Genomic DNA, 27505 nt, shown 5'->3' with positions numbered 1-27505 from the left:
TTGTCATCCTCATCCTTATCATCACTGAGTGAGAGATAATTCCAATCCTTCTCTATTTTTCATTCCTTAATTTCTACTTCTACCCCACCCAATCAAAATACATGAATTGGAATTCATTTAAATCTCTCTCAACAAAATAAAACAAAACAAGTAATTTCCCTAATTGAAGATTTTGGGTTCTTGACTTACATACAACAAGTTCGGTCCATTCATTCATGAGTTATTTGTTTGGTTGCTGTTTCTTCTCTTACCTGTTTTCCTTCTGGATTACAATACAATACAACTAGCTTCCTCTTTTTATCTTTTCATTCTCTCTCTCTCTCTCTCTCTCTCTCTCTCTCTCTAACCTTATCTACTTACTATCAACTTTTTACCATTTCTTCATACCTTGTAATTTTATTTTATTAACATAACTCAAAATATCTTCCTTTTTTGTTACCTCATACACACTCTTTGTTCTTTCTAATCTTGGAACTTGTTTGTAAGATGAGATAAACGGTGCTGCTTGCAAACTTTGACTTTTCTACTATATGAGAGAGAGCATAAGAATGTTTCAAAACATTGTTTAACAAGATTCTGTTGTGTTCATTTGGAGTGATAATAAGAATGGTTTCAAGATCTTATTCAAATCTACTAGAGCTAGTCTCTGGTGACTCTCCAACGTTTGAAAACATCAACAGGAGAATTCCAAGGATTATGACTGTTGCTGGTTTGATATCTGATGTTGATGATGACCCTCTGGAGACTGGTTGTTCTGAACCTTCTTCCTCATCTGTTCAAAGAGAGAGGATCATAATAGTGGCTAATCAACTTCCTATAAAGGCTCAGAGGAAGCAAGATGGTAATAACATGAATAAATGGTTTTTCAGTTGGGATGAGAACTCACTTCTACTTCAACTCAAAGATGGGTTAGGAGATGATGATACTGATGTTATTTATGTTGGATGTCTTAAAGAAGATGTTCATCCAAATGAACAAGATGAGGTTTCACAGATACTTCTTGAGACTTTTAAATGTGTCCCTACTTTTCTCCCAGGTGATCTTTTTACAAGGTATTATCATGGCTTTTGCAAGCAACAGTTATGGCCACTGTTCCATTACATGTTGCCTCTGTCACCAGGCCTTGGTGGTAGGTTCAATAGGTCACTGTGGCAGGCTTATGTTTCAGTCAATAAGATATTTGCTGATAGGATTATGGAGGTGATTAACCCTGAAGATGATTATGTTTGGATACATGATTATCATCTCATGGTGTTACCAACTTTCTTGAGGAAGAGGTTTAATAGAGTGAAACTTGGTTTCTTTCTCCACAGCCCTTTTCCTTCATCAGAGATTTACAAGACATTGCCTATTAGGGAAGAACTTTTGAGAGCTCTTTTAAATGCTGATTTGATTGGTTTCCACACTTTTGATTATGCAAGACATTTCCTATCATGTTGTAGTAGGATGCTTGGTCTATCCTATGAATCCAAAAGGGGTTATATTGGGATTGAGTATTATGGTAGGACAGTTAGTATCAAAATTCTTCCTGTTGGCATACACATGGGTCAGCTTCAATCAGTTCTAAGCCTACCAAAGACTGAAGAGAAAGTTTCTGAGCTCATACAACAGTTTTCTAATAATGGAAAGATAATGTTACTTGGTGTGGATGACACAGATATCTTTAAGGGGATAAGCTTGAAGTTGTTAGCCATGGAGCAGCTTCTTATTCAGCACCCTGAGTGGCATGGAAAGGTTGTATTGGTTCAGATAGCTAATCCTGCAAGGGGGAAAGGGAAGGATGTGAAGGAAGTGCAAGCCGAGACAAAGGCGACGGCGAAGCGGATTAATGAAAGATTTGGGAAGCCTGGTTATGATCCTGTCATTCTGATTGAGGAGCCATTAAGGTTTTACGAGAAAGTTGCATACTATGTTGTAGCTGAGTGTTGTTTGGTGACTGCAGTTAGGGATGGGATGAATCTTATACCTTATGAATATATAATCAGTCGTCAAGGAACTGAAAAATTGGACAAAGTTTTGGGTGTAGATGCTTCCTCTAAGAAAAGCATGTTGGTTGTGTCTGAGTTTATTGGTTGTTCACCATCTTTAAGTGGAGCTATCAGAGTGAATCCATGGAATATTGATGCAGTAGCTGATGCAATGGACTCAGCTTTGGAAATGGCTGATTCAGAGAAACAGCTTAGGCATGAGAAGCATTACAGATATGTTAGTACTCATGATGTCGGTTACTGGGCTCGTAGCTTCTTGCAAGATTTGGAAAGGATTTGTAGTGATCATGTAAGGAGAAGGTGGTGGGGCATTGGTTTTGGATTAAGTTTTAGAGTTGTAGCACTTGATCCAAACTTCAAGAAGCTTTCAATGGAGCACATTGTTTCTGCTTACAAGCAGACGAAAACTAGGGCGATCCTTCTAGATTATGACGGCACTCTAATGCCTCAGGCTTCCATCGATAAGAGTCCAATAAGTAATTCCATCAAAATGCTTAATAGTTTGTGTAGAGACGAGAACAACATGGTGTTTATAGTAAGTGCTAAAAGCCGAAAGGCGCTTACTGAATGGTTTTCTCCTTGTGAGAATCTGGGAATTGCTGCTGAGCATGGTTACTTTTTAAGGTAAATTATTTGGGGCTTATGACATTTCCAGGATTTGGATTGCTTGCAGTGACAAATCTCACGCAATCAGCACATCGGTGACTGTTAGATCAAAGATCGGACAGTCTAAATTTCAACCTCGACAGTTTAGAGTTTAAAAAATATTATATCATGTACCCTCCGATCTCAATTTAACAGCTATTGATGTGCCGACTATGTGAATTTGCAAACCAAATACACCTTTTCATGGTTTGATACTTCTGTTAGATTATAACTTACAGTTGGCATGTATGGTTTCAGACTGAAGCGGGATGAAGAATGGGAAACTTGTGCACCTGTAGCAGATTTCAGTTGGAAACAAATTGCAGAGCCTGTGATGAAGCTTTATACCGAAACAACAGATGGATCCACGATTGAAGATAAGGAGACAGCACTTGTTTGGTGCTACGAGGATGCAGATCCAGATTTTGGATCATGCCAAGCGAAAGAACTTCTTAATCATCTTGAAAGTGTGCTTACAAATGAACCAGTAACTGTGAAGAGTGGCTTGAATAATGTGGAGGTTAAACCACAGGTGCGTATAACATTTGTTGAATGAGTTGCAGTGACTAATGATAATTTTCTGTCTATTGGATTCTGGTATACTTAAAATCTTGTAAATTTAAGAAACTTTCGTCACATTAAGACATCATTTTTTTTGTACTAAAAGAAACTCATAAATATACGAAAACAAAGTTCCTTTCCTGTGGTTAGACCGACGATATGAAGATATAGCAGGGCAAAAATGAAGTTCGGATGGTGTTGTGTGTGCTGTGAATTTCATGTTTAATATTATGTCAAGGGAAAAGTTGAGATGTATTAAAAATCTTTGATAGATGGAAGCATGTAACTTAGGGTGTATTTGGAAAAGCTTGTTTAAGTTTTATCATGTGACATTTACACTTGCAATAATGTTTGAAAAGGCTTAAAAAATAGCATATGCAGAGTTTATCTCAGCGTCCCCTAGTCCAATCTTACACTGGCTTGTAGTTCTTAATCTACTTTGAGTTACTTTGATTCAATTTTTTCCTTTTAGTAAAAGAATGAATATAAACTATGAAGGTAACTTATGGAATAGCCATTACCAAAAGTGATTATATATAACATGCATATATTTTTTTAGCCTTCTATCCTTATTGTGTTTGAGAAATGATAAGCTTGGATATTAACTAACCATCTTACAGTCTTACAGCCTCTAATGCATATACATACACATATATATACACATGCAGGGTGTGAACAAGGGGCTTGTGGCTAAACGCCTACTTTCGGCCATGCAAGAAAAGGGAATGTCACCTGAATTTGTTTTGTGCATTGGTGACGACAGATCTGATGAGGACATGTTTGAGGTCATCACTAGTTCCGGTCCTTCCATGGCTCCTAGGGCTGAAGTATTTGCATGCACTGTTGGTCGAAAACCCAGCAAGGCTAAGTACTACCTGGATGATACTACTGGTATAGTGAGAATGGTGCAGGGTTTAGCCTGTGTTTCAGACCAAATAGTTTTATCTTAGGGACGGTAAACATAATGATGGCGTTTGAAATGATGTTTACTTTCTTCGTCTCAATGTAGGTTCAGCTGTTCTCTCCATACATGATCTTTTTTTGTTATTCCATGTAAATTATTATAGTTATTGGGTTCTGTATTGGCTCAGCTTTTCAATTTCTCTTAGGAAATTTGTACATATGTTTTTCGTTGTGAACCTTGCTTTGCATACTTTAATCCACATGATACTTGTTGTTTCGGGTTTAATTATTTCCTGGCAAATTATTAATTTTTAAAAATGAACTAACCATGTCCATTCCCCCTTGCCAAAGAAAAAGGAGTGGCTATATTCATTTAGTTACATAGAAAAGCTTGTTCTTAATTGCAATAATATTTAAATTAGAGTTAGGATTCGTTGAAAGTAAATCTCAACTGTCTATTTTATTTCATCTAATGACTCTAATTAATTCACTAGATCCACATCATGATTCATGCTATTTCTGTTGCCGTGAAGTGTTTCTGTTCAACTCAATTTCTTTTCCACAACAGATTCACACCTGTTAATAGTATTCGCGTCTACAGTAAATCGATGTCCACCAGATAAAATTGAAGGTTTGGAGAACTAGTTTTATGCAAAGTTTTATGGGTACTATTAAATTGAAGGTCGTGATTACTGAAAAGAGCATGATATCTTTCAATTCAATCTCTTCAGGAAATTTATGCAAATTTTATGACAATGATTGCTATTGGAGAAAAAGGTAGTGATTTAGCCATAATTTAATAATTAATTAAAATACTTTTAGGCTGTATCGTTTTATGATTTTGAGAAAATGAAAAACCCTTTAAATTGAGATGTTAGTTGCATAGGGAAAACCTTTAAATTGAGGTGCTGACAAATGTATGAAGAAAAAAAAACAATCAAGAATTATCTTTGTTGGAGACGGATAGAAGTGATTTTGTTTTTGAAATTAGAGAAGGATCAAACATTACTTTGAGACTTTGACAGTTAACGCAAACAGAGCAGAACTAGTTTGCTAACGTGGAGGAGAATCAAGGGAAAAAGGTTCACTGGAGTGAATTAATTGAATAATTATGGGTCTTTAGATTAAAACAATAAATGATTGAGATTTGGTGTCAACGGATCTTAACTCTTTAATATATTGAACAATTACCATGTAGAATTAGACAAAGGAAAAAATGGACTTTCTCAAGAATGCGAAGTGTCCAAATAAACTCCTCCGTTGTATAGAGTTGGGTGATACAGATCAGAAACCAATGAAAGCTAAAATGATAAGAGATGATTACACAAATGACTGAAGATTAAGAGGAAATTGAAAATTATTTATATATTATAAACTTTTCTTTGAGAGTGAAAATAGCTTATAGCTTTTCATTAAAAATCGAAGTCGAGATACAAAAAGATACATCATAAAAAAACATGGTGACTAGCTAGGGAAGTGGCTTCTTGAGCAAGAGCATGAGCAACCACATTCGATTGTCTCCGACTAAACTCCACCTTAGAGTTTTCAAAATAATCAATGGAATTCTTCCTACATTCGTCCATTACGGCTCCAAACTCGGATATATCATTCCTGCCCTTATTGAAATAATCCACAACTTTCTTGGCGTCCATCTCAAAATCTACGTTTGAAAGTTGTAATTCTCGCACCCATTGAATATCATGGTAAAGACCCAATGCTTCGCCTACATCCGAAGAGCAAACGGGATTCGACCACAATGTTTTAGCTTTGATAAAATTCCTGTATTCATCTCTAATACACAGCCCAAAACCAACACAGTTCAATGCTTCCGAAAATGACGCGTCAACGTTGCATTTTAACCTTGGTGCGGTTTCAGCCATTTGAACTGAACTGGCAGCGCTACTGTTGCTGCAGAATCTGTCATGACAGCTGTAGTATGTGGCGCAGCTGCAGCTCCAGCCGTCCCACTTATTTGTTTCTTACAGTTAGCGAAATTCCAGTTCCGCAGCAATTGCTTTGTGCGCTCAACTATAACCTGCCCAGTATCCGTATCATTCTGCTAAACACGCAAATTATGGATTTTCCAAACAATCCACAATAATGTTGCAAACTGTTCCGCTTGGCCTTGTGGCAGCTCTTGTAATTGAGTAAAAATAATTTCAGCCGCGGTGTTACTATTTTGCATTACTGAAATCAATTTGCTCAATAACAAACTGTGCTGCCACACATTTCTCGCCCTCGGGCAGTCGAAAAACACATGACTCGTGTTTTCATAACTTTCGTCACACATAGCACATAACGAAGTACAGTTCACCCCTTTGTCGAGCAATCTTGCTCACGCCGGGAGGCAGCCCCGACAAAGTCTCCATACTAAATTCTTCACTTTTTGTGGGACTTTTAAGTTTCCAAATACTACCCCAATTTCCTGTCCGGTACAAGTTTGAATTGTCTGCTATAAACTTTTGCGGTTTGTATAATTAATTGATTACCAGTTTAGGCTGATCTTATACCTTAAAAAAAAAACTCTCTATGCAATTTGATCTTGCAGAAACAGCCTCTGTTTACCAGCATAAAGTTCCAAAACATCTCAGCCTCCAAATAGGACCTCAAATAGTTAACCATTGAGTGTTAGGGTTTTTCTTCCTCCAAAAAAATAGAGAACAACTTGTGGAAGCTCATAGATCCAAATAACCATGAGAATGCATTTAAGTTACCTTCTGTCACAACATTGACCCTTAAACCTGCATTCTCAGAGAAATGTATGATTGCTGATCCACCAAGATCTGAAAAATGGATTTCATAATAAGGAAAAGCTCTCGAGTCATCAAAGGATGTAACATTCAAAATATATCACATTACATTATGTCAGCAACATAAAAAAAACAAACAGACTATAACTACAGTGAAAAAGATGATTGAAGATTGTCTCTCTGGAACAGAAAGGAAAACTAAGAAATGTATAAATGTATGATAATAAGGCACTTGATAAGGCCACTTCCATCACTGGCTTACAGGAGCAACTGACATCCTTGTGCATTGTTCATAGCCCTTATCACACTTTTCTGTTTTCTTCAATGAAAGAAAGGGAAGAGACAACAGAAGTCATAACCTCTAAGAACTCCTTAAAAAATTTCAGAAAACAGACTATAAAAATGATTAATGTTCACAAAGCTTCACATCACAAATTTATTTCCTCGGAATCTACATCGGTAATATATGGAGCACATAGGCAGACAGTGAATATTGGCAGGCTCACCAATCAAAACATGAATGTTACTGTTCATTAAAATGTTATTGAAATAACAAGGAGGTCAAATATGCAATGAAAACGCACCATCGGAGGGAATTTGTGCTGAACCCAGCAAGAAGTAATAAAATAAAATGAAGTAATTAAACACTCACAGTGCTGCTCATAAGGTAGGAAATCAGAACTCAATTCAGATACTTGACATGAAATCAGACAATGTGAAATCAGGACCAAACCCTCTCTTCATCAAGCTGAGAGCGCAATCTTAGTGCAGCACAAGTATCTTAACCTGACCCATATTTAGTCCTGAATTCAGTTTCTTTGCTTTCTTAATTCACCTCTCGGTTAGTGTTGAGGTCAACACGGGATTTCCAACAATAACTATTGCTTCACCAATAATCACCACATGAACAAGACCCGTTCTTGAAATGGTGAAATCGACTGTTATCCCTCACAGTGATTTCCCTTCCAACAATCTTTGTAATAAATTTAATTGCAGTATGGCAGTCTGCGCACACTCGAATGTTCTTTATCACTCGGATGGTTGTACCAGCAGTAGTGCTAATGATGCCATATGCTATGGCAAGTCTCTCACTATGATTGTGTAACAACTCGCGTTTAAGTTCCTCATCAACATCATGGAGCACCTGATTTGTGTCAATGACATAACCTTCTTTCTCCATCTGTTCCAATAAAACATCCAATGCCTTGTTTATTTTGTCGTAATAAGGATGTGATTTATCTCCAGCCATAAAAGTATGCACTTGATTTCCAACTTCTATCCAGCTGCATGCAGGGGTTTTCTTCAAGCCCTTTTTTCTCATGTGTATTCTCAATCTTGCAGCGTCTTTCCATCTCTGTGCAGCTGAATAGATGTTTGACATTAAAACATAAGCCCCCATGTTTTCAGAGTCAACCGAAAGTAACTTGTCAAGAACCTTTTCAGCTAATTCAACACTCTTATGAGCCCTGCAAGCAGCCAACAGTATTGACCACACACTCCCAGTGGGCTGTACTCCTCTCATGTTAGAAATGAAATCATAAGCTTCCTCCAATCTTCCAGCTCTACCAAGCAGGTCAGCAACAGCAGCATAGTGCTCCAAACCAGGAGCAATGCCAAAATCCCTCTCCATACTGTTAAAATACCTCCAACCTTCATCTACTAACCCAGCATGACTACACGCAGTTAAAACAGCCATGAACGCCACATAACAAGGCCTTACTCCATCCTCCAACATGTTCTCAAACAAAGAAACAGCATCAAGGGCATGCCCGTGCATTGCACATCCCATAATGATGGCAGTCCACGCCACCATGTCACGCTTATCTATTCTATCAAAAACATATCTAGCCATCTTAATGTTACCACATTTTGCATACATGTCCACAAGAGAGCTAGCTATAAACTCATTATCATCAAAACCAAGTCTAACTATACATCCATGAAGCTGCCTACCCAAACTCAAAGCAGTTAAATGAGCACAAGCAGGTATAACACTAGAGAAAGAAACAGCCATAGGTTTCACATTTTCCTTCAACATCCGACGAAAAAATCCAAGCCCTCTATCAAATTCACCGTTCTGCACACAACCAGCAATGATAGAGTTCCAAGAAATAGCATCTTTCCTTGGCAAGATGTAAAAAGCACGCAGCGAACATTCCAGTCTATTACACTTTGCATACATATCAATCAAACTACTCCCAATAAAAACATCTCCATCAAACCCATTTCTTACAGCATACCCATGAATCTCTTTTCCTTTATTAACATCAACATGCTCCGCAAAAATAGGAAGAATACTCGAAAGAGTGAACGAATCCGGCTTCAATTTACCATTCTTCCCCATCTCTCTAACCATGTCCAATGCTTCAACATACATCCCATTTTGAGCAAACCCTGCAATAACAGTATTCCATGAAACAACATCCCTAACAGGCATCATATCAAAAACCTTCTTAACACAATCAATCCCAGATTCTCCTCTCTTAGGAAATACATCAAACACCTTGCCTGCATTATGAAACTTCGCATACGTATTGATTAGTGCATTGGCAATATAGAGATCAGAATCAAGACCGAGCCGAACGGTGCAAGCATGGAGCGAATGAGCGAGTTTATGGTGTTTCAAAAGAGTGGAAGCTTTGAGAAGAGAAGGGAAAACATGGCGATTGGGAGGAACGGAGAGAGAACGCATGGAGTTGAAGGAAGAGAAGGAAAGGTGAAGAAGAGAGTGAGAAGTGTAGCATTTGATTATAGAAGACCATGCGAGAGGTGGTGGAGGAGAAGGAAGGGAGTTGAAGAGGTGGAGGGAATGTTGTAAGAGGTTGAGATTTGAGTAGAGTGAGAGTACGAGGATGTTGTCGGAGTGCAATGTTCCTTTTGTTTTTACGATGTGTGCGTGTAGTTGTTTTGCTTGTCTTGTTGAAACTGAAAGTGTTTTGTTTGGGGTTTTTCTTAGGATTTTGCTGATCGTGTGTTGTGTGGAATTACTCATTCTTCTCTCTTTTCTTGCTTAATGACGACGGTGAGAAGCAGGTAATGAATTTATATCAAGAACAATAATAACTGATCTGGGTTTTTCGAAACAAATGACAAGGAATATGATTCAACTCAGATATCCAATTGAACTTGCAATTACAATTCAATTTTTTTTAGGCGAGAAACTTGTCAGTGAGAAGCCTATTATTTTCAAAAATATTATTTACTAAGATTAGTAGGGTGGGCTGGCCTATGCAATAGTGTAATACATAGACGGCACTCAAGAATCCCAAAGCTCCTCCCCTCAAAAAGTAATTTAATATCGTGTGTACCATTGTTCACATATCAGATATTAAACTAAGATTGGTAGACCATTCCATGCAATTAAAAATTAAAAAAAACATTGAACTAAGATTGGTGGGTTGCACCAGCCTATGCAACAGTACAACGCATAGACGACACTCAAAAAATCCAATAGCAAACTATTGTGATGACTTCTCTCCCTCAAAAAAGTAATTTAATATCATAGAATCCATTGAGCTACATATCAGATATTAAACTGATAAGAACAGATACTACACTTGATCTTAGCCAAAAACCAAAAAGCCGAGAAATGTATGAATTGAAAGAGAGGGTCGCCTCGGCTTTTATATCACACATTCATTCACTTTCTCTCTTAAACAAACGATGTGGGACTATTGCATATTATAATTGGGACTCCGGACTCGGTATTATATTTCATTGCATGTGTTACAGCGAGGCCAATAGGGAGCAATTACCAAGCACATAATACGTGATATTGTGATAATCTCATGCCAACAAAACAACAATAGTGATGAGAGGCTCTCCGAATAAAATCTGTATCCTCTTGATGAAGGAAAAGGGAATGAAGAAGGTGTATCTAAGAGAGTGAAAGGGGGGTACAGTCCTGTGAATTCACACTTTCTTCTCCCTAGTTCCTTTGTCTGAATTCCTTTTCTTATAAAATCCTTGTACTAAACTTGAGTTGATGACAGTATTCATGACTATTAAGAGTTAACTAATATATTCAGAAGCTTAAAATCTTGTTTACATATAAATCTTATGCTCAGTTTTCCCCCTTAAAATATGAATTTTTAATATGATTACAAATTGTTGAGCCATGTAAAAACAATGTTAGGGTCGGCCTAAGGGTAAGACCACCAAAGCCCTCAGTTTAAGTCCCTCAACAAAAAATTATTTTTCATTAGATTTTACGAGCAAAGAGGTCTCATATTCTAATAAAAAAAAACCCATATATTCAACTTTGCTTTAAACCTGCATATTTTTAAAAATTATTAGATCGGCCTGAGCAACGCCTCAAGTATCACAATTGGAAATAAATAATCTAGAATTATAAATACTGACGCCAGCCACAAATATTGCCAGAAGTTTATTTTGCTTAATTTAAATGCTTGGAAAATTGAATGTTATGTTCACAATCAAGCCACAAATCTCTTTACCCCTAAACATTAACATCAAAATAAATTAAATACCAAGATTGGATATCCTGAAACCACAGCTTATTTTTGTACTTTCTTCGAGGTGAAGAGGTCTAGAAGTGAACTGGACCACCCATGGTTTGCAAAAATAAATTGATTGATATATGAGTAAAAAATATGAGAACATGTCTTTAATATGATTCTTATCTTATCTCACCATGACGTTGATCGCTTAAGGCTATAAATTAAACCCTTTATATTTGTTCACTCTTTTGTTTGAGTGCTGGTGTCTCTGTTTATGAACCCTGCAAACTTTCTAGAATTATAAGTTATTCATTATTAAGAAAAAATTTCTACGGTTTCACATTTTTTTGAGAGGGAATATGTCTAATAAATGGGATAATTATTATTGCGTGTTCCAACTTAATCACTCTTTCAAGGAGATGAACATGTGCGCCAACTAATTAGCCAAGTTTGAAATAAGGTCTATTAGTTATTTATCGACTGTGTTTGATCCCTCGATTGAGCTTCACTTGTTGCTTAAGATAGACAGTGGCGGAATATGGTGGATGCGGTCAATAGCAGTGGCGGAGCCGCCACTCCCACTCATGGGCATAGGTGGTGGTGGGTACACTTGAAGATGTGTTTGCAATTTCAATATATTTAGAGACTATGATGAAAATATTTCATGTATTGAGGGAACAAAATAGGAGATAATCTTGTTTGGACTCATGCATTTGGTTTGGACACACCATTTAAACACACGTAAAAATGTATTTTATTTAATTCTTTAAAAAATAAATATTATTTTTTCTTTCCACCTTTTCTCATTATTATATGTGTGCCTAAAATTGATGTGTTAGATATGTGATAAAGTAAGTATTTTTCACAAAATACTTCTTTACCCAAATAAATACTACTTCCGTATCTAATTATAAGACCATTTTGAAAAAATTTTGTGTCCCTTTTTATAATGCCTCTTTGTTATTTTCAAGTACATTAACTATTTCTTTACATACATACCCCTATTTATTATACATTTTTTTCTTCAATTAGCAATAAATAACATGTTGAAAACATAAATTAACTATTACCTCCGTCCCTAATTATAAGACCTTTTTGAGAAATTTTTTTGTCCCTTTTTATAAGACCCCTTTTCTATTTCCAACTACATTAATTATTTCTTTACATACATGCCCCTATTTATTATACATTTTTTTTCTTCAATCAGCAATAAATAGAATGTTGAAAACATAAACCATTCATCTCTCTTAAAGGATAAAATTGTAAAAATAATAGTAATTACAAACATATTTAATACAAATATCCACTATCTTAATTCCCGTTATTTTTTTAAAAGGGTCTTATAATTAGGGACGGAGGTAGTATCTCTTTTAAAGGATAAAATTGTAAAAACATTAGTGATAACAAACAAGTTTAATGCAAATATTAACTTTCTTAATTCTCGTGATTTTAGCAAAATAGTCTTATATATAGAGACGGAGGTACTAATGTTTAAGAATATGGACACAAATTGAAAAAAAATATTATTGCACCTTCACCTTAGCTAGCTAGTGACTAAATTTGGAATCTACGAAAAAAAATATCTTAGAAGATGCTTTATTGCTTAGGTATCTGGGCAAATTGGTATATCAAATTAATTTGAAACCACTTTCACGCAGACATATAGTGACATGTAATCTTCTTCTCTAAGGAACACGGCAAAAAAAAGTGCGAACTTAAATGGACTATTCACATAATACAATAACTGAATGATATGTTTTGTCCATACATAAAATCTGAACAAGAAAAATTGGAGATGTGTATGATGACACAATTAATGTGTAGTCTTCTTGGCTCGTAAAAGGGTCACTTGTTATTTTATGTGATTCACATTTAGTGGTTGACAAAGTCCAATGTCTAATTTATTGTGCAACACTGCAAAGTGGTAATAATAATACTCCCTTCAGTCCTTATTATAAGAAAAAGTTGACTTTTTAAGTTCATAGAATAATTAATGTATCTTATTGTAAATATAGACTAGATATATTACTTATACAATAAATCAAAAAAGTTAATTGTTTCTTATAATAAAGACTGGTTGGAGTATTATATAGGTAAACTCAAAGTCTTATCATCTCCCTCCTTGCTATGCTTGCAAGAGAGAACACGCACGATTATTGGTCTAATTTCAACTTGACCTGAATCCACTCTTAAGTCTTGCCTATAAATTTTCAAAATGATTGTCTTGTTCCTATTTCTCAAATTTTCATAAACCACTCGAGTTTTGCATAGAAGAATTATAGGCTAGCGTAAAACTAGTTTACAATAACAATGTATATCCTTTTTCTCAAACTTTATAAACATATAATCATAAAAAATTGATAGAGTAGACTAATATAGACTTTTACTCGCTCCGTCCCTGTATATAAACACCATTTATATCTTAAGAGTCATTTATTCAACTCTTTGCGAGTCCAAAGTGCATTGGGAGCAAAAATATACTCAAAAAAAAAAACTCATGGAAGAGTGTATCGAAAGTAATGCAAGTTAAGTATACTACCATGCGGCACTAATCACTTGAATTTCAACTCCAACAATATCTCCCTCGATTATGAAGTAACAACTTTGGCTCACATCAAGTCGAACAACTTCGAAAGTAACAACACGCTAAAGATTAAGATCATCAAAATACATTGATATCGTATTTGCACTCAAAATTTTAATGTATTTAATATGAGTTACATATTTTATAGTTGATGTGCAACTAACCATTCAAATTTGAATTCCAACAATTCATCACTATTCTCTTAAAAAAAAAAAAAACAATTCATCACTATTGTTACCTTTTCATTATTAATACGTCACTATTTGTTCACAAAAAAATATGTTTATTTAACAAATAAAAAATAAGTTAAGGATAATATGTATCTTTTTTTAAAAATGTGGTACATTAAAAAATTTGAATATATCGGTACACCAAATCATCAAATTCATATTGAAACGAGTTGTTTTTTCGAAGAAAAAGAATTGTTTTCTATCATTAACAATTACAATAATTAGATCTTAGTTACCGAAAGTGTCGGCGAAATAAAATTTTACATTTTTTGAATTTTTGTTACATATAACAAAGAATATTTATTATTTTTTATGAGAAAATGTTAAAAATTTAATATGATTCTTATAAACAATGAAATGATGTTTATTCTTATAAAATGACGTCTTATAAAATATAAATATTGATAAATAATTATTTATTTCATAAAGTGATACGTTTTTTTTTGTGATACGTTTTTTTTTTCTTTTTCAAATGACATTGAAAATTTACAAAAACTGTATCCAAGGTTAAATTCAATAATTCATTGCTTGCTGATGATGCTTAAGATATCACCATCCATGAAAACGAGATGATTGGACAGCAGCTAATTCAGAATCCATTGAAATTGCAACAACATCTATAAAAGAAACTGAAAATTGAAACCTCAAATTTTGACCATGCAAAGCTACACCGACCCAGACACAGTTTGTGAGATTTGAATGTTTCCCCGGAATTTAGGAAAGTATCAAATTGGCTTATTAAGATATGGCTAGTTTGTATTTGGTTTACTTTGGCCCCGTTGGACCTTAGTCCTTTTTTTTTTTTTTTTTTTTTTTTTTACAAAAATAAAATGATATTCATTTATTCAAATCGAGAGATTACATCATTCAACACTGTTAAAAACGCAAAGGATGAATCTGTGATCAAACTTACATCATCCAAGTTAATAGCATATAACGACATAATGCCTACAAAAATATATGATAAAATTAAAGTGACCGGAATATCCATGTCATTCGGATCTGCAACGTTGACGCCCAAATCAAAATAATCGATCTTTCAATATAAATCAAATAAATACCGCATGAAGATGGGAGATGAAACAACGCCGCACAAGACGACGAACAACAAACCACCACACTTAGATGATGAAATTACAAAGAAAAAAACCTAGATCTATGTGTAAATCACTTAGTTAGATTGAAATAGAGAGAAAAAGATGAAGAGGAGTGATTTTAGGTCAAAAATTGACCCAAAACCACCCCTCAATGAAGAAACAGTAAGAGAAAACCTAGAGAGAAAACTAGGGCCGTATTGTTGGAGAGGAAGAGATCTTAGTCCTTGTTTCATTATATTGTTTTTCCTTAAAAAAAAAAAATCTTTAACATTTTTTTTACAATTCTAGCACGAAAAAAATTGACAATTCATATTTTTACATTTTTTTTAATAATTTGAACTGCACAGGTAACAAATTTGCACATCATAAATTATTCAACTGTGTAATACATACTTTTTACAAAAATATAATCCCTAGAGTGGAGTATATCGCTATAAAGAAATTACATTTTATATTTAAGGATGATAAAATGAATTGAACCAATTAGATTTATTTTTAACCGGTCTTTTGACATGTGGTTTAAAATCTTCAATCCATCTTGAGTTATCCCCTATAACTCAAAAAAATAGACCGTGAATAGGACAAAATGGATCAACTTATTATATTGGTAATATTGGTTATTCGAATATTCTTTATATAGATATTCAAAATGTTTTAAGAAAGGTTTAAATGACATTCTTTTTTTTAGAGCAAAGGTTTGAATGACATTTTTTGCTATATTGATTGCATGTTTACTATTCATCTGATACATGATGGAGATATTCTCACTCAACGTTATGAAAATACGATAACCACTATTAGAAAGTACTTCCTTTGATATTATAAGCAAAATTTTAATTTTTAAATACATTGAATAATTAATGTATCTATCCAAAAGGAGTATATAGCTAAGGTAAGGATAAGATATTGGATGTTCCAATTTCGTCACACTTTCACAAAGGGGTGATACGTCTCACTTATTCAATTGGGCATTGAGCGTTCCAATTCCGTCACACTCTCCCAAATGGATGATATGATATGTCTCAATTATTCAGCTAAAAAGTATGTCAATATATAAACTATAATAATTATCAATAATAATTTAGAAGGATGATGCAAGTAGTTTACTCTTCTTAATACTATTTGAGATGTTGTGAGGGAGTATTTGGCATATTGTGTCTGCACGGACGGGACAAAAACGTCCCAAATCAATGAATCCATATTGTTGTCTCTCAAAAATCGAAAACCAAACCATCTCATCCCGCGTGTGTGTGAATGCTTTACTTCATTTCTTTCTCTCAACAAGCCACCGGAATGAATGAAATTAATAAAGTTTGATTAAATCATAACAACCAAGTCTCGTTGTAGTTAATAATTCAAAGCCTAAATTTAAAATGTTAGTCAAACCCAAGACTTGCAAATGATATGGATGGCATCAACAAATGTAAACAAGAAAACTCGATTTTCTTATTCCACCGTATTTGAAAAGAAAAACTTACATATATATTATTAATAATATCATTTTCATTTGTTCATAAAAACCAAAAAAGATGGATGAAGGCATAGTTGAGAAAGCTCTTAACAGCTTAGGAAAAGGCTTCGATTTGACATCAGATTTCAGGCTCAAATTCTGCAAAGGTGAAGAACGTTTGATTCTTCTCAATGAAATAGAGAAAAGAGAGCTTTCTGTGCCAGGTTTTGGATCCATAAAAGATGTCTCCGTTGACATCAAATGTGATAAAGGCGACAGGACACGTTATCAATCCGACATCCTCACCTTCACCCAAGTAAGCTAAGCTAATTCACTCATTTCATATCAATCATTATATATGTGATAGACTTTACTAACCTTTCAACCGATCGAACTTGATGTTAACTCAACATTTTGAATGTTAGATGTCAGAGTTATTCAATAGGAAGAGTTCGATACCTGGGAAAATTCCAAGTGGATATTTCAATACAGTATTTGGGTTTGATGAGGGTTCATGGGCAGCTGAAGCAGCTAACACAAAATGTTTAGGTGTTGATGGATATTTGATAAAACTATTCAATCTTCATATTGATCCATATCCACTTCTTCTTTCTAAACAAGTCATTCAAGCTGTTCCTTCTTCATGGGATCCTCCTGCACTTGCAAGGTACACACACTCATTATTTCTTCTTTTTTCTTATTTTAATTATTTAAATTCCAAAATGAATTTTCTATCCCAAAGTAAACTGGTACTTACATTAATGTCTTTCTAGGTAATTTTCCTACGGCTGCGTGTCCCCACTTTTTAGTGGTTGTGGTTGGTTGTTGACTCCTTCAATAATTAGACAGTAGTTTTACTGTTAATTATACATTTTTGGAAAAAAGAAGATATCTAAATAATTAGACAGTAGTTTTACTGTTAATTATACATTTTGGAAAAAAGAAGATATCTAAATAATTAGACAGTAGTTTTGGTTTTCATAATTGATTTACAATTACAGACAAGTTATTTACTCAATATTAGATTGGCTTGTCTATGATCAAACCTACAACATGCTTTGAATTGTATAGAGTCAAAATCACATGACTCTATCCTCATCGTATGACCACATGCAATTCAAATTCCCGCAGTAACATGTAGATGAAACCACGTTTGATGGGTTAGGTAACGTGGAAATAAGAGGTTATCTTGTTGGATTATTTTTTTTTGAAAGATTTATGACTAATTGTTGAAAAAATATGTTAGCATCACGATAGTTGGACAACATTTTTGTGTGTATATTGCATATATTTTAATTTTTTTATTAATTTATTCCCTCTTTATGAGTTATATTAATATTTTTTTAATCCAAATTTCTAGTGATTAATTTCCGTCAACTTAGTTGGCACTTGTTCATCTTAAAAAGATGAATTTCTAACCACTATATATACTACTTGAAAAAAATAGATTAGTTGACTAAAATTTAAGACCTCATTTTTGTTTATAACAATGTTACGTTCTAGCTTCTTTAAAAAAAAAATAAAGCTGATTATCTTTAAAAATATAGTTCTAGCTGATTTCATTGAGTGATAGTCAACTTAATTAGATCAATGGTTTCAAGGATTAGATTACTCCATTTAGATCTATTATTATGTTGGAACCAGAGAATTTGATTGAACGGAGTCGTGCAACGTTGATAGTTCAATTATTAAATCATCCTTTTGTTAGCCACTCACTAGTAATACGTTTTTTTTGTTTTGTTAGGGGACTAGTAATATGTTGTTGCTAATAATACTACTAGTAGTTCCCTAAAAAAAAAAAAAAAAAATACCACCAGTAGTCTATTTTTCTAATATTTCAAAAATAAAAGTCTGAAGTTAGTAAAAGTTTGAGTTTGTAGTCTAGAGGAACTAATTTTAAGACTATCATAAAAAGTTGTAAAAATGTATACGGACGAAGTTCCTTAATTTAATTTATGTTCTTGAAATATTAACCTTTTTTATCAGATTCATCGAGAACTTTGGGACTCACATTCTTGTGGGTCTTAGCATTGGAGGGAAAGATTTATTGTTGGTAAAGCAAGACGTGTCCTCCAACTTGGTACCATCAGAGCTCAAGAATCACCTGGATGAGCTTGGAGAACAGTTATTTAGTGGGACATGCAATTTCCTTCCCAAAAATAAAGATCAGAAACACAAGGTTAATAAATATCTTCACATCATTTTAGAAATGGATATTATGATGAAAGATAAAAGTTTCTAAAGATCATCTAAAAAAACACAGGTACCAGCAGCCTTCGATGTTTTTGGTCCGCAAATCGTTGCGTTCAACGGCTCTACATCCGTCTGTGCAAAAGATGTACGTTGTTGTTGTTCTACATTCTGTCGCTTTCTTTCGAAATGTTGCTCTTGGAAGAACAAATAATAATTTTCCAACATTGAATTTTCAGGGAATAAATGTAATATGTGTAAAGAGGGGAGGGGATACTCAAATGAGCAGCCATAGTGAATGGCTGCTCACGGTTCCTAACAAACCAGATGCAATTGATTTTAGCTTCATTCCCATTACCTCTCTTCTTAAAGGTGCTTCTGGAAGGGGATTCCTCTCCCATGCTATCAACCTCTATCTTCGATGTAAGTTTAAATAAATTAATCTCTAAATGGATAAATACTTTATTGACTTCCAAGCACACACACATAATTAAATTGATATGAAATTCAGATAAGCCACCAATGTCAGATTTGTCATACTTTCTTGACTACCAAGGATACAAGATTTGGGCTCCTGTTCACAATGATCTACCTCTTGGTCCAACTACAAACATATCTACTATTTCACCTTTTCTCACTCTCAATTTGATGGGTCCCAAACTTTATGTAAATACAGACAAGGTAATGTATGTATGTTGATTTTCAAAGCCTTCCTCTTCATATAATAATAGTATTATACTTTAATTTCACTCATAATAATAATAGGTAACAGTTGGCAAAAGGCCAATCACAGGTATGCGTTTGTTTCTTGAAGGAATGAAATGCAACAGGTAAATTACTCAAAAATACTCTAGTTATTTATAGCAGCAAATCAGTAAATGTATAATTGGGATTTTGTTGGTAACACAGGTTAGCCATACACGTGGAACATCTATTAAACACTCCAACAATGCTTAGCAACAAAATTGAAGACACAACAATATGGTCAGAAGAAATTAACGATGAACGTTTCTTTGAAGCAATAAGCGGGAAGAAATTTTCCCATGTATGTACAGCACCAGTGAAATACAATCCTAAATGGAGCACTGAAAAAAATGTGGCATTTATTGTCACAGGAGCACAACTTCATGTTAAGAAACATGACACGAAGAGAGTCCTTCTTCATCTGAGGTTATTGTTCTCTAAGGTGTCAAATTCTTTTGTTGTTAAATCAAATTGGACAAAGGGTTCTTCTGGATTGTCCCAGAAATCTGGAATTTTCTCAGCAATAAGCACATCAATATCTGGTTCTAGTAAAGACCAAAAAAAATCAACAGTACTTTTGGATTCTAGTGTTTTTCCAACAGGACCTCCAGTACCTGTACAAACGCAAAAAATGTTGAAATTTGTGGACACGTCAGAGTTATGTAAAGGCCCACAACACACTCCAGGTCATTGGTTAGTTACAGGGGCAAAATTGGTCATGGATAAGGGTAAGATATGCTTGTGGGCCAAGTTCTCTTTGTTAAATACTGACCTATAAACAAAAAAAATATATAATAAGAAGGAAAGTTTTCAAGTTAAATATTTCCTTTATTTTTTGGTAAAGCAAGTAATTCTATTATGTAAATTGGATATATATAGCCTTGTATAATTAACATCTCTAGTTGTATTATAGAGGTAGTCATAGGATCATTATTTATTTCATTGGTTTTGTAAGTAGCTTTCAACAAAATCAAGGATTATTTACAATATTTCATTTTTATATTCTAATGAATTATATATTTATAAGCATGTTGTTGCTTAGTTCCTGAGTCCTACTTATCTAGAGTCTGGTTTTTTCAATAAACATAACAATGGACTTTCTCATCCATATGTGTGAAAATATCTAGTTAATGGTACAGAATTCTTTAATCCTTCCTGTATTATGATACTTTTATATATGGTATAGTTTAATATATACTATTGTTATCATGGTTTTTGGGTGCCAAGCCATTAATTGGACTTGAACCTTTTGACCGTTGATATCCCTCTTTTTTCTTGGGAAGGGTAAAAGGAGAAAAACCCTTGAGTTTCCGGATTCGGGGGTCGTTTTCGCTACGGGAAGGTGTTAGGCACCCGGAGCGATTATGGTATTCCATAAGAACCGCTCTCCTAAGTTTATTTCTACGCTTTAGTTTTATTGCTTATTTGTAAAAAAGAAAGTGTGATTAGTTAAGAATGGGGGTGAGAAGAAGTAGAATTTGATTTTTATTTCGGCTTGGATGAGTTTTGACTCATTGCCTACGTACCCTTTTAAGGGATCAAAACCGTTCGTAGTTCTTGCTCAAAAAATAGTTTTTGTTTTTGTTGGTTGATTTTAAGTTTGAAAAGAGATTTTGAAGAATAGAGACGAGAGGCCTCAAGGGCATTAGATTTAGCAAAAAGTGAGGTTTGATTAGTGATTTAAAAAAGAAAGTCTAAATGATTAAGATGAATTGAATTTTTCTTAAGAAAAAAAGGAAAGGAAAAAAATGAAGTGTTGACTTCATATTTATTATGAAAATTTTTGCAGTGAAGTTCAATTGTTTTTTTTTGGAAAAAAGATGGATTTTCTCTAAGTGTTTAAAACCTAAGCGCTTATTTAACCATACAATCCTATGCATACATCTAAGGTGAGTGTGTGCGTGTCGGTGCGTCGTAGTGTCCATAGTCCATATTACAAAAATTGCCTAAATACATTCTATGGCCCCTTTGCCAAGCTACAAACCAATGATAACAAATTACATCTCTAAAATGAATTAAAACTTGCAAAAATAAATGCTAGGCTAAAGAGGGTGGAGGAAATGCTAAATGGGATGCATGAAACATGGAAATAAACTTGTTAGTGAAAAGGAAAAACATAACAAGTATTAAGAAATAAAAGCATGCAAGATGGCACAAAAAGTTAACAAAATGACATTAAACCCTAAAAACTTAGGTATGAAACCTAAAGCATTCTTGGCCTCTAATTCTCATGCTTTAACAAATTTTGAAAGTGTTTTCTTTATCTCAAGTTATAGCATGGAATTATTGGAAATATGCAAGCATGGTCTCATGCCATATTTTCTAGAATAAACTTGGCATTTTATATCTTTCAAAATATGCATATATTGTTCATAAAATCAAGCACTTATGAACCAAATCAAAACAGCAAATCAACACGAAATTATAGGCACAAATCTCTCATATTAACACATCAGAAAGCTTTTATCACATACTCTCACATCAAGGACAAATGTATGAAGAAGAATCCATAACAAATAATTCAAAGAGAATTAAAATGCTATGAATTACTTATACAAAAATTTCATAGATCCTTAATGTGCAAAAATGTCATAAAAACACTAAGAAAATGTCAAGAAACATGTATGAATTTTTCTAGGAACTTTATCACAATTTAATCAAGACATTGGTTCAAATAGCAAAGAAAAACAGTGCGAATAGCAAAAAAAAGCAAAAAACGTAAAAAGCAAAGAAATAAAGCCCAAGCCCAAAAAACCATAAGATCCGGATGCACAGGGAGCGTTGGATCGATCCAGAGGGGGAAACCCTAGATCCAACGCTCAGGATTGAAGGGATTGGACCGGTCTTGAACCGGTCCGGTTCAGTTGCCTATATAAACATGCTAGCACCGGTTTTTTTCATTTTACAAATTCTTTCTCTCTCTTCTCTCAGAGCTTCTCTCTCTAAACTTACTCTTCTCTCTTCTCTCACCTCCACCGGTTTCTGGCTATGTCGCCGGAGAAGATGAAGGTGACCGGAAACTTCATCTTCTCCGATGAACCTCCTAGGGTTCCGGCGAAGAAATTTCCAGAATTCTAAGATTCCTACATTTTCTGATTCGTCTTCTCCTTCTAAGTATGATTCTGGCACTGGTTTTTTCAAATGAAACTTGAAACGACGTAGATCGGAAAAAACTCCGTACGGTTTTGAAATTGATTTTGATCTTTTTTTGAAAGAAAACGTTTAGATCTTTACGGATCTACATCGTTTCGTCGTTTATTGCCTCTCTAGAGCTTGTTCTTGTTTTCAAAACTTAGATCCTTATGGATCTAGGTTTTGTGTTTACGGTTACGGCTTCGCTTTGAATTCTGGAAATCTTTGGATCTGTGTTGCTTGCATGTTTTTACAGGTTCAACTGTGATATTATATATTTTTTTAAAAAGATTCTGAGTTTTACCTGAAATTTTTGATTGGAGATTTTGTGAGATTCTTCAGAAAACTTGATTCTGTTCTTGCTGATTTTTGATGCTTCTGCTTGTTCTCTGGACCGAAAATAAATCGGTGATTCACCGGTTCTGTTTCTTCATCTTCTTCGCCGGTTTAGAACCTTGTTTCTTTCCTTCTTCTTCTCGCTGTTATCTCCGTGATCGCGCCTGGATTCGTTGCCAAACGGTGACGGAGCTGCGCTTGAATTGCGGAGGAATTGGTTCTATGATGATGATTCCTCAGGAATCTCTGAGAATCAATGGAAAATTCAACGAATTTTGATGATTCTTGCTTTCTGGAAAACGGTTAGGGTTTTGTGTTCTTGGTGAATCTGAGAAACTTTTCTGTTTTGATTCAGTTGCTGAAAAAAGAAAATTGAATTTGTGTTTATGAGTTGGCGTGTGATTAATGGCTCTGAGTGGCACTGTGCACCTTTTATAGCATGACATGTGTGCCTCTGAACAAATGAGAAAGTGACATCTGGACCTGAAAAAAAGAATGACACGGCCTTGGACAAAAAAATGAAATTTGGACCTTCTTGCAAAAAACAAAACTTAAGGACTAAACTGCAATTGACCAAAAAAGGACTAAAATGAAAATTGGAAAAGAAACTGGACTGAAATGCAATTTTGGACCCTTTTGGGGACCAAAATGCAAAAAGGTAAAAACAAAATAAAATTGGATAAAAAACGTAAACTGACAAAACGTAAAGTGAAACCCAAAGTAAAATTGACAAAAGGACTAAAACGAACCAATGGCTTAAATGAGGTACTTCAAAGTAACCTCCCCATGCCAAAATTTTATGTGAAATGACCAAAATGCCCCTAGGGCTAAAAACGACCTAAACAGATTCAAATTGACTTGACACTGACTCAGACGCAAATTAAAAATAAATTTTAACAAAGTTTACTGATGAAATGTTTAAAAATAATCTGAAAAGACTCAGAGACAGTCACAAGGATGAAAATGGGTCCCACTGCAGGAAATGACCAAAATACCCTTCTGTATGACTTTTTGCAAATTTTGAAATAAACTGTAGAAAAAGCAATGTAATGATTCAGAGACACTTTTGAATGACTTACAAGACAAGTAAAGACATTTTGAAAGGTTTTATGCAAGAAAAACATAGGTAAAATTGTAATTGAAAATACTGCGAAGCAGAGACAATTCGAACTGTGCAGTTGAAATTTGGTAATTGACAAAGTTTGAAATGAAATTGGGCCCAGTATTTTTAGGTCCAAAAACAGGGTATAACAGCTGCCCCTATTTAAGTTTCTTTGTCTGGAGAGTCAAGAGACGTAGTCTTTGGCTTGACAGGACGAAGATACTTAAATATTAGCATTTGCACTGTGTTTGGACGTAAAAATATGCCTACCCATTTTCAAATAATATGCATGCCATGCATCATTTGGATTATGAATGCAAGACCTCATGGGGATTAGAATTAACAAAATATGTCGTATCCATTGCGGGATTGGTAGACATTGACAAAGATAGTGAATAGCAGAGTAACGGGAAACTAGAAACAAGTTGGACAGGTACAAGCTGTTCTTGGATTCAAACTAGCCACTTGACCGGGAATGAAACAAACAGACAACTGCGAGTTGTTCTTATGGATTCGAACTGGCCACATCACAGGGGATAGAGGTTACTTGGACAAACATGAGTTGTTCTTATGGATTCGAACTGGTAACTCACTTGGGGATATTGGAAAGTGCGAGTTGTTCTTATGGATTCGAACTGGTGACTCGACTGGGAAAAAGAGAAAATTAGCAAGTACGAGTTGTTCTTACGGATTCGAACTGGTTACTCGACTGAAAGCAAGGCAAATTGACAAGTGCGAGCTGCTCTTGGGCTTGAGCTGGTTACTCGACTGGGGACATAGAAAAGGTAGACAGGTACAAGCTGCTCTTGGATTGAGCTAGCCACTTGACCAAACGGAAACATATTGACAGGTACAAGCTACTCTTGGATTGAGCTGGGCACTCGACCGATAACATAAGCAAATTGATAGGTACAAGCTGTTCTTGGACTTGAACTAGCCACTTGACCAAACAGAAACATATTCACTGGGGATTGGTTTGTTGGCATAATATAGATTGAGGTTGACTTGACGTCGATCTGAATTGAAAGGTAGAAATTGACTGATATTATTGGCTCACAAGGTTTTGACAGAGAACCTGACATGAGTATTGAATTGAGACTGATGTTGACATTGGAAATGTAATATGCATGGATGATATAACAGATTCATTAATATGCATGGGTACGTAATATGCATGATTATGCATGTATGAATGCTTGTAATGCATGACTGTTGGCATTTTGTAGGCACGACTTCACAGGGAAGACAAGACATTAGAATATTGGGCACGTAGCGGCTCGCGCTATATTACACATTTCTTGGAAATCCTCTTTGGAGATGACGTCGTTGGGAGACGTTTCGGAACCATGGCTGAGGACAGGTAGCTATGCAACTTGCTGGAAATAGAATCTTGGAAGACTTTACTGGGGAAAACGCCGTTGTGCTGGGCATTTCAAAGCTGGGTATGTTGTAGACATTGCATCTGTGGTCAATGCTTTTTGCATGTTATTTTCTCAATTTTCATTCATCATTTTTTGCATCCCATTTTTGCCTGGATCGCCCTTTCGGGTTTTCAATCCACCGGGGAAATAAATTCTTTTCAATGCCCCATTTTTGCCTGAACTGCCCTTTCGGGTTGTCAATCCAGCGGGGTGCTCATTTTTGCCTAAGTCGCCCTTTCGGGTTTTCAACTTAGCGAGCTCATTCATTTTCATGCATTTTCATTCTGTTTTTTCATTCTTGCCATTGACCACAGATTATCTTGGAGGAGAACCTGCTTGTAACATATATTGAAATAGACATCAACATACTCTCGCTTATGCATGTTTCATTTGAATGTACCCTGTTGCTCAGGTTTGCTTTTCAAAATAGACAAAAAGTTTTCAATTTTCAAAAAAAATGTTTGTTTCAAGCATTGTCATTATCAAAATAGAAGGAAAATGTTTTGTATATAGCTTTGAAAGTAGAAGAAAATAGAGTTTTAAACAAAAGCACAGGCTCAAATTGATGTATGAGAGTGGTGGTCAGCCGAAGGCGTGACTCCACGGATTTACAAAGCTTGGAAAATGGTAATTTTATTGGTTGGTGGTACATTGAACACAGCAATCATTACATTTCCTGGAAACTTTGAATTCGCAAGCGTAGGAGCTTTTGATGAAGATAGTCATTAACAGCTGCAGATGCCCCAAGGGGACGGTGGTTAGCCAGATATAGTTACTTGCCTTTTGTTTCAATCTCATTTTTGCATGAACCGCCCTTCCGGGTTTTCGATTCATCGAGACGCTCATTCTTGCCTGAGTTGCGTACAATCTCAGCGAGCTTTTCATATATATTTTTTGTCCCTTATTTTTGCCTGGACCGCCCTTTCGGGTTTTCGATCCACCGGGAAGCGCATTTTTGCATAGGCCGCCCTTTCGGGTTTTCGACCTACCACGCTGTTCTTTTCACATTTCTAGGCAAAGTATTTCTTGACTATATCGGCATTCACTGGATTTGGAAGTTCTACACCATCCATGTGTGTAAGGATTAGAGCACCACCAGAGAAGGCCTTCTTGACAACATAAGGACCTTCATAGTTAGGCGTCCACTTGCCCCTTGGGTCGGGTTGCTGGCTTACCCTCCTTTTCAATACAAGTTCCCCTACCTTGAATTCTCGAGGATGGACTTTCTTGTCAAAAGCAGTCTTCATTCTTGCTTGATATGACTGTCCACGAGCCATGGCATCCATACGTTTTTCCTCAATCAAATTCAACTGATCATACCGGCTTTGGCACCATTCAGCCTCGGATAACTTTGCTTCCATGATCACACGGAGAGATGGGATCTCCACTTCCAAAGGAAGAACTGCTTCCATACCATATACAAGAGAGAAAGGGGTTGCCCCGGTTGAACTGCGCACAGTAGTACGGTAGCCATGCAGAGCATAGGGTAACATCTCATGCCAATCCTTGTAAGTGGTTACCATCTTCTGGACAATTCTCTTGATATTCTTGTTGGCGGCCTCAACTGCACCATTCATCTGAGGTCTATAGGGAGAAGAGTTATGATGCTCAATTTTGAATTCTTCACAAAGAGCTTGCACCACATTGTTGTTCAGGTTGGTACCATTGTCGGTAATAATCTTGCTGGGAACACCATATCGACAGATGATGTTGTTCTTGATGAACTTAGCTACCACTTGCTTGGTCACATTGGTATAAGATGCTGCTTCAACCCACTTGGTGAAGTAGTCAATTGCCACTAAGATGAAACGATGACCATTTGAAGCCTTCGGTTCAATTCTTCCAATCATGTCAATGCCCCACATTGAGAACGGCCATGGGGACGAAATAACATTGAGAGCGTGCGGAGGCA

General features: G+C 35.3%; 3 protein-coding genes and 1 non-coding gene across 5 annotated transcripts; 2 read left to right on the top strand and 2 right to left on the bottom strand.

Moving 5' to 3' along the window:
- Window positions 1-606: 606 nt before the first annotated feature.
- On the top strand, window positions 607-4383 carry LOC11406035 (alpha,alpha-trehalose-phosphate synthase [UDP-forming] 6). The gene is made up of 3 exons (XM_003630929.3): window positions 607-2612; window positions 2892-3165; window positions 3863-4383. The coding sequence occupies exons 1-3, from the start codon at window positions 607-609 to the stop codon at window positions 4142-4144; spliced, it is 2562 nt and encodes an 853-aa protein (XP_003630977.1). The 3' UTR covers window positions 4145-4383.
- A 995-nt stretch (window positions 4384-5378) lies between these two features.
- On the bottom strand, window positions 5379-10031 carry LOC11406568 (putative pentatricopeptide repeat-containing protein At3g23330). The gene is made up of 2 exons (XM_003630927.4): window positions 7500-10031; window positions 5379-6880 (listed from the first exon to the last, which is right to left on the bottom strand). Exon 1 carries the CDS (start codon window positions 9837-9839, stop codon window positions 7734-7736), a length of 2106 nt encoding a protein of 701 aa, XP_003630975.1. The 5' UTR covers window positions 9840-10031; the 3' UTR covers window positions 5379-6880; window positions 7500-7733.
- Window positions 10032-10240: 209 nt separating this feature from the next.
- LOC112417640 (U2 spliceosomal RNA) lies at window positions 10241-10442 on the bottom strand. Its single transcript, XR_003008240.2, has one exon. It is a non-coding gene; the product is annotated as a U2 spliceosomal RNA (small nuclear RNA).
- A 6114-nt stretch (window positions 10443-16556) lies between these two features.
- Window positions 16557-20596, top strand: LOC25502282 (MACPF domain-containing protein At1g14780). Of its 2 annotated transcripts, XM_039829642.1 has the most exons (8): window positions 16580-16984; window positions 17094-17335; window positions 18655-18847; window positions 18932-19006; window positions 19098-19281; window positions 19370-19539; window positions 19624-19688; window positions 19768-20596. In XM_039829642.1, the coding sequence occupies exons 1-8, from the start codon at window positions 16748-16750 to the stop codon at window positions 20378-20380; spliced, it is 1779 nt and encodes a 592-aa protein (XP_039685576.1). In that variant the 5' UTR covers window positions 16580-16747; the 3' UTR covers window positions 20381-20596. The 2 variants fall into 2 exon arrangements, with proteins under 2 accessions (XP_039685577.1, XP_039685576.1); XM_039829643.1 differs by lacking the exon at window positions 19624-19688 and having other exon boundaries at window positions 16557-16984; window positions 19768-19823.
- The last annotated feature ends 6909 nt before the right edge of the window (window positions 20597-27505 follow it).

The sequence above is a fragment of the Medicago truncatula genome, chromosome 8 (assembly GCF_003473485.1).
Source record: "Medicago truncatula cultivar Jemalong A17 chromosome 8, MtrunA17r5.0-ANR, whole genome shotgun sequence".
NCBI lineage: Eukaryota > Viridiplantae > Streptophyta > Magnoliopsida > Fabales > Fabaceae > Medicago > Medicago truncatula.
Note: the sequence above shows the minus strand (reverse complement) of the source record. Positions and strands in the feature narration are given on the sequence as shown.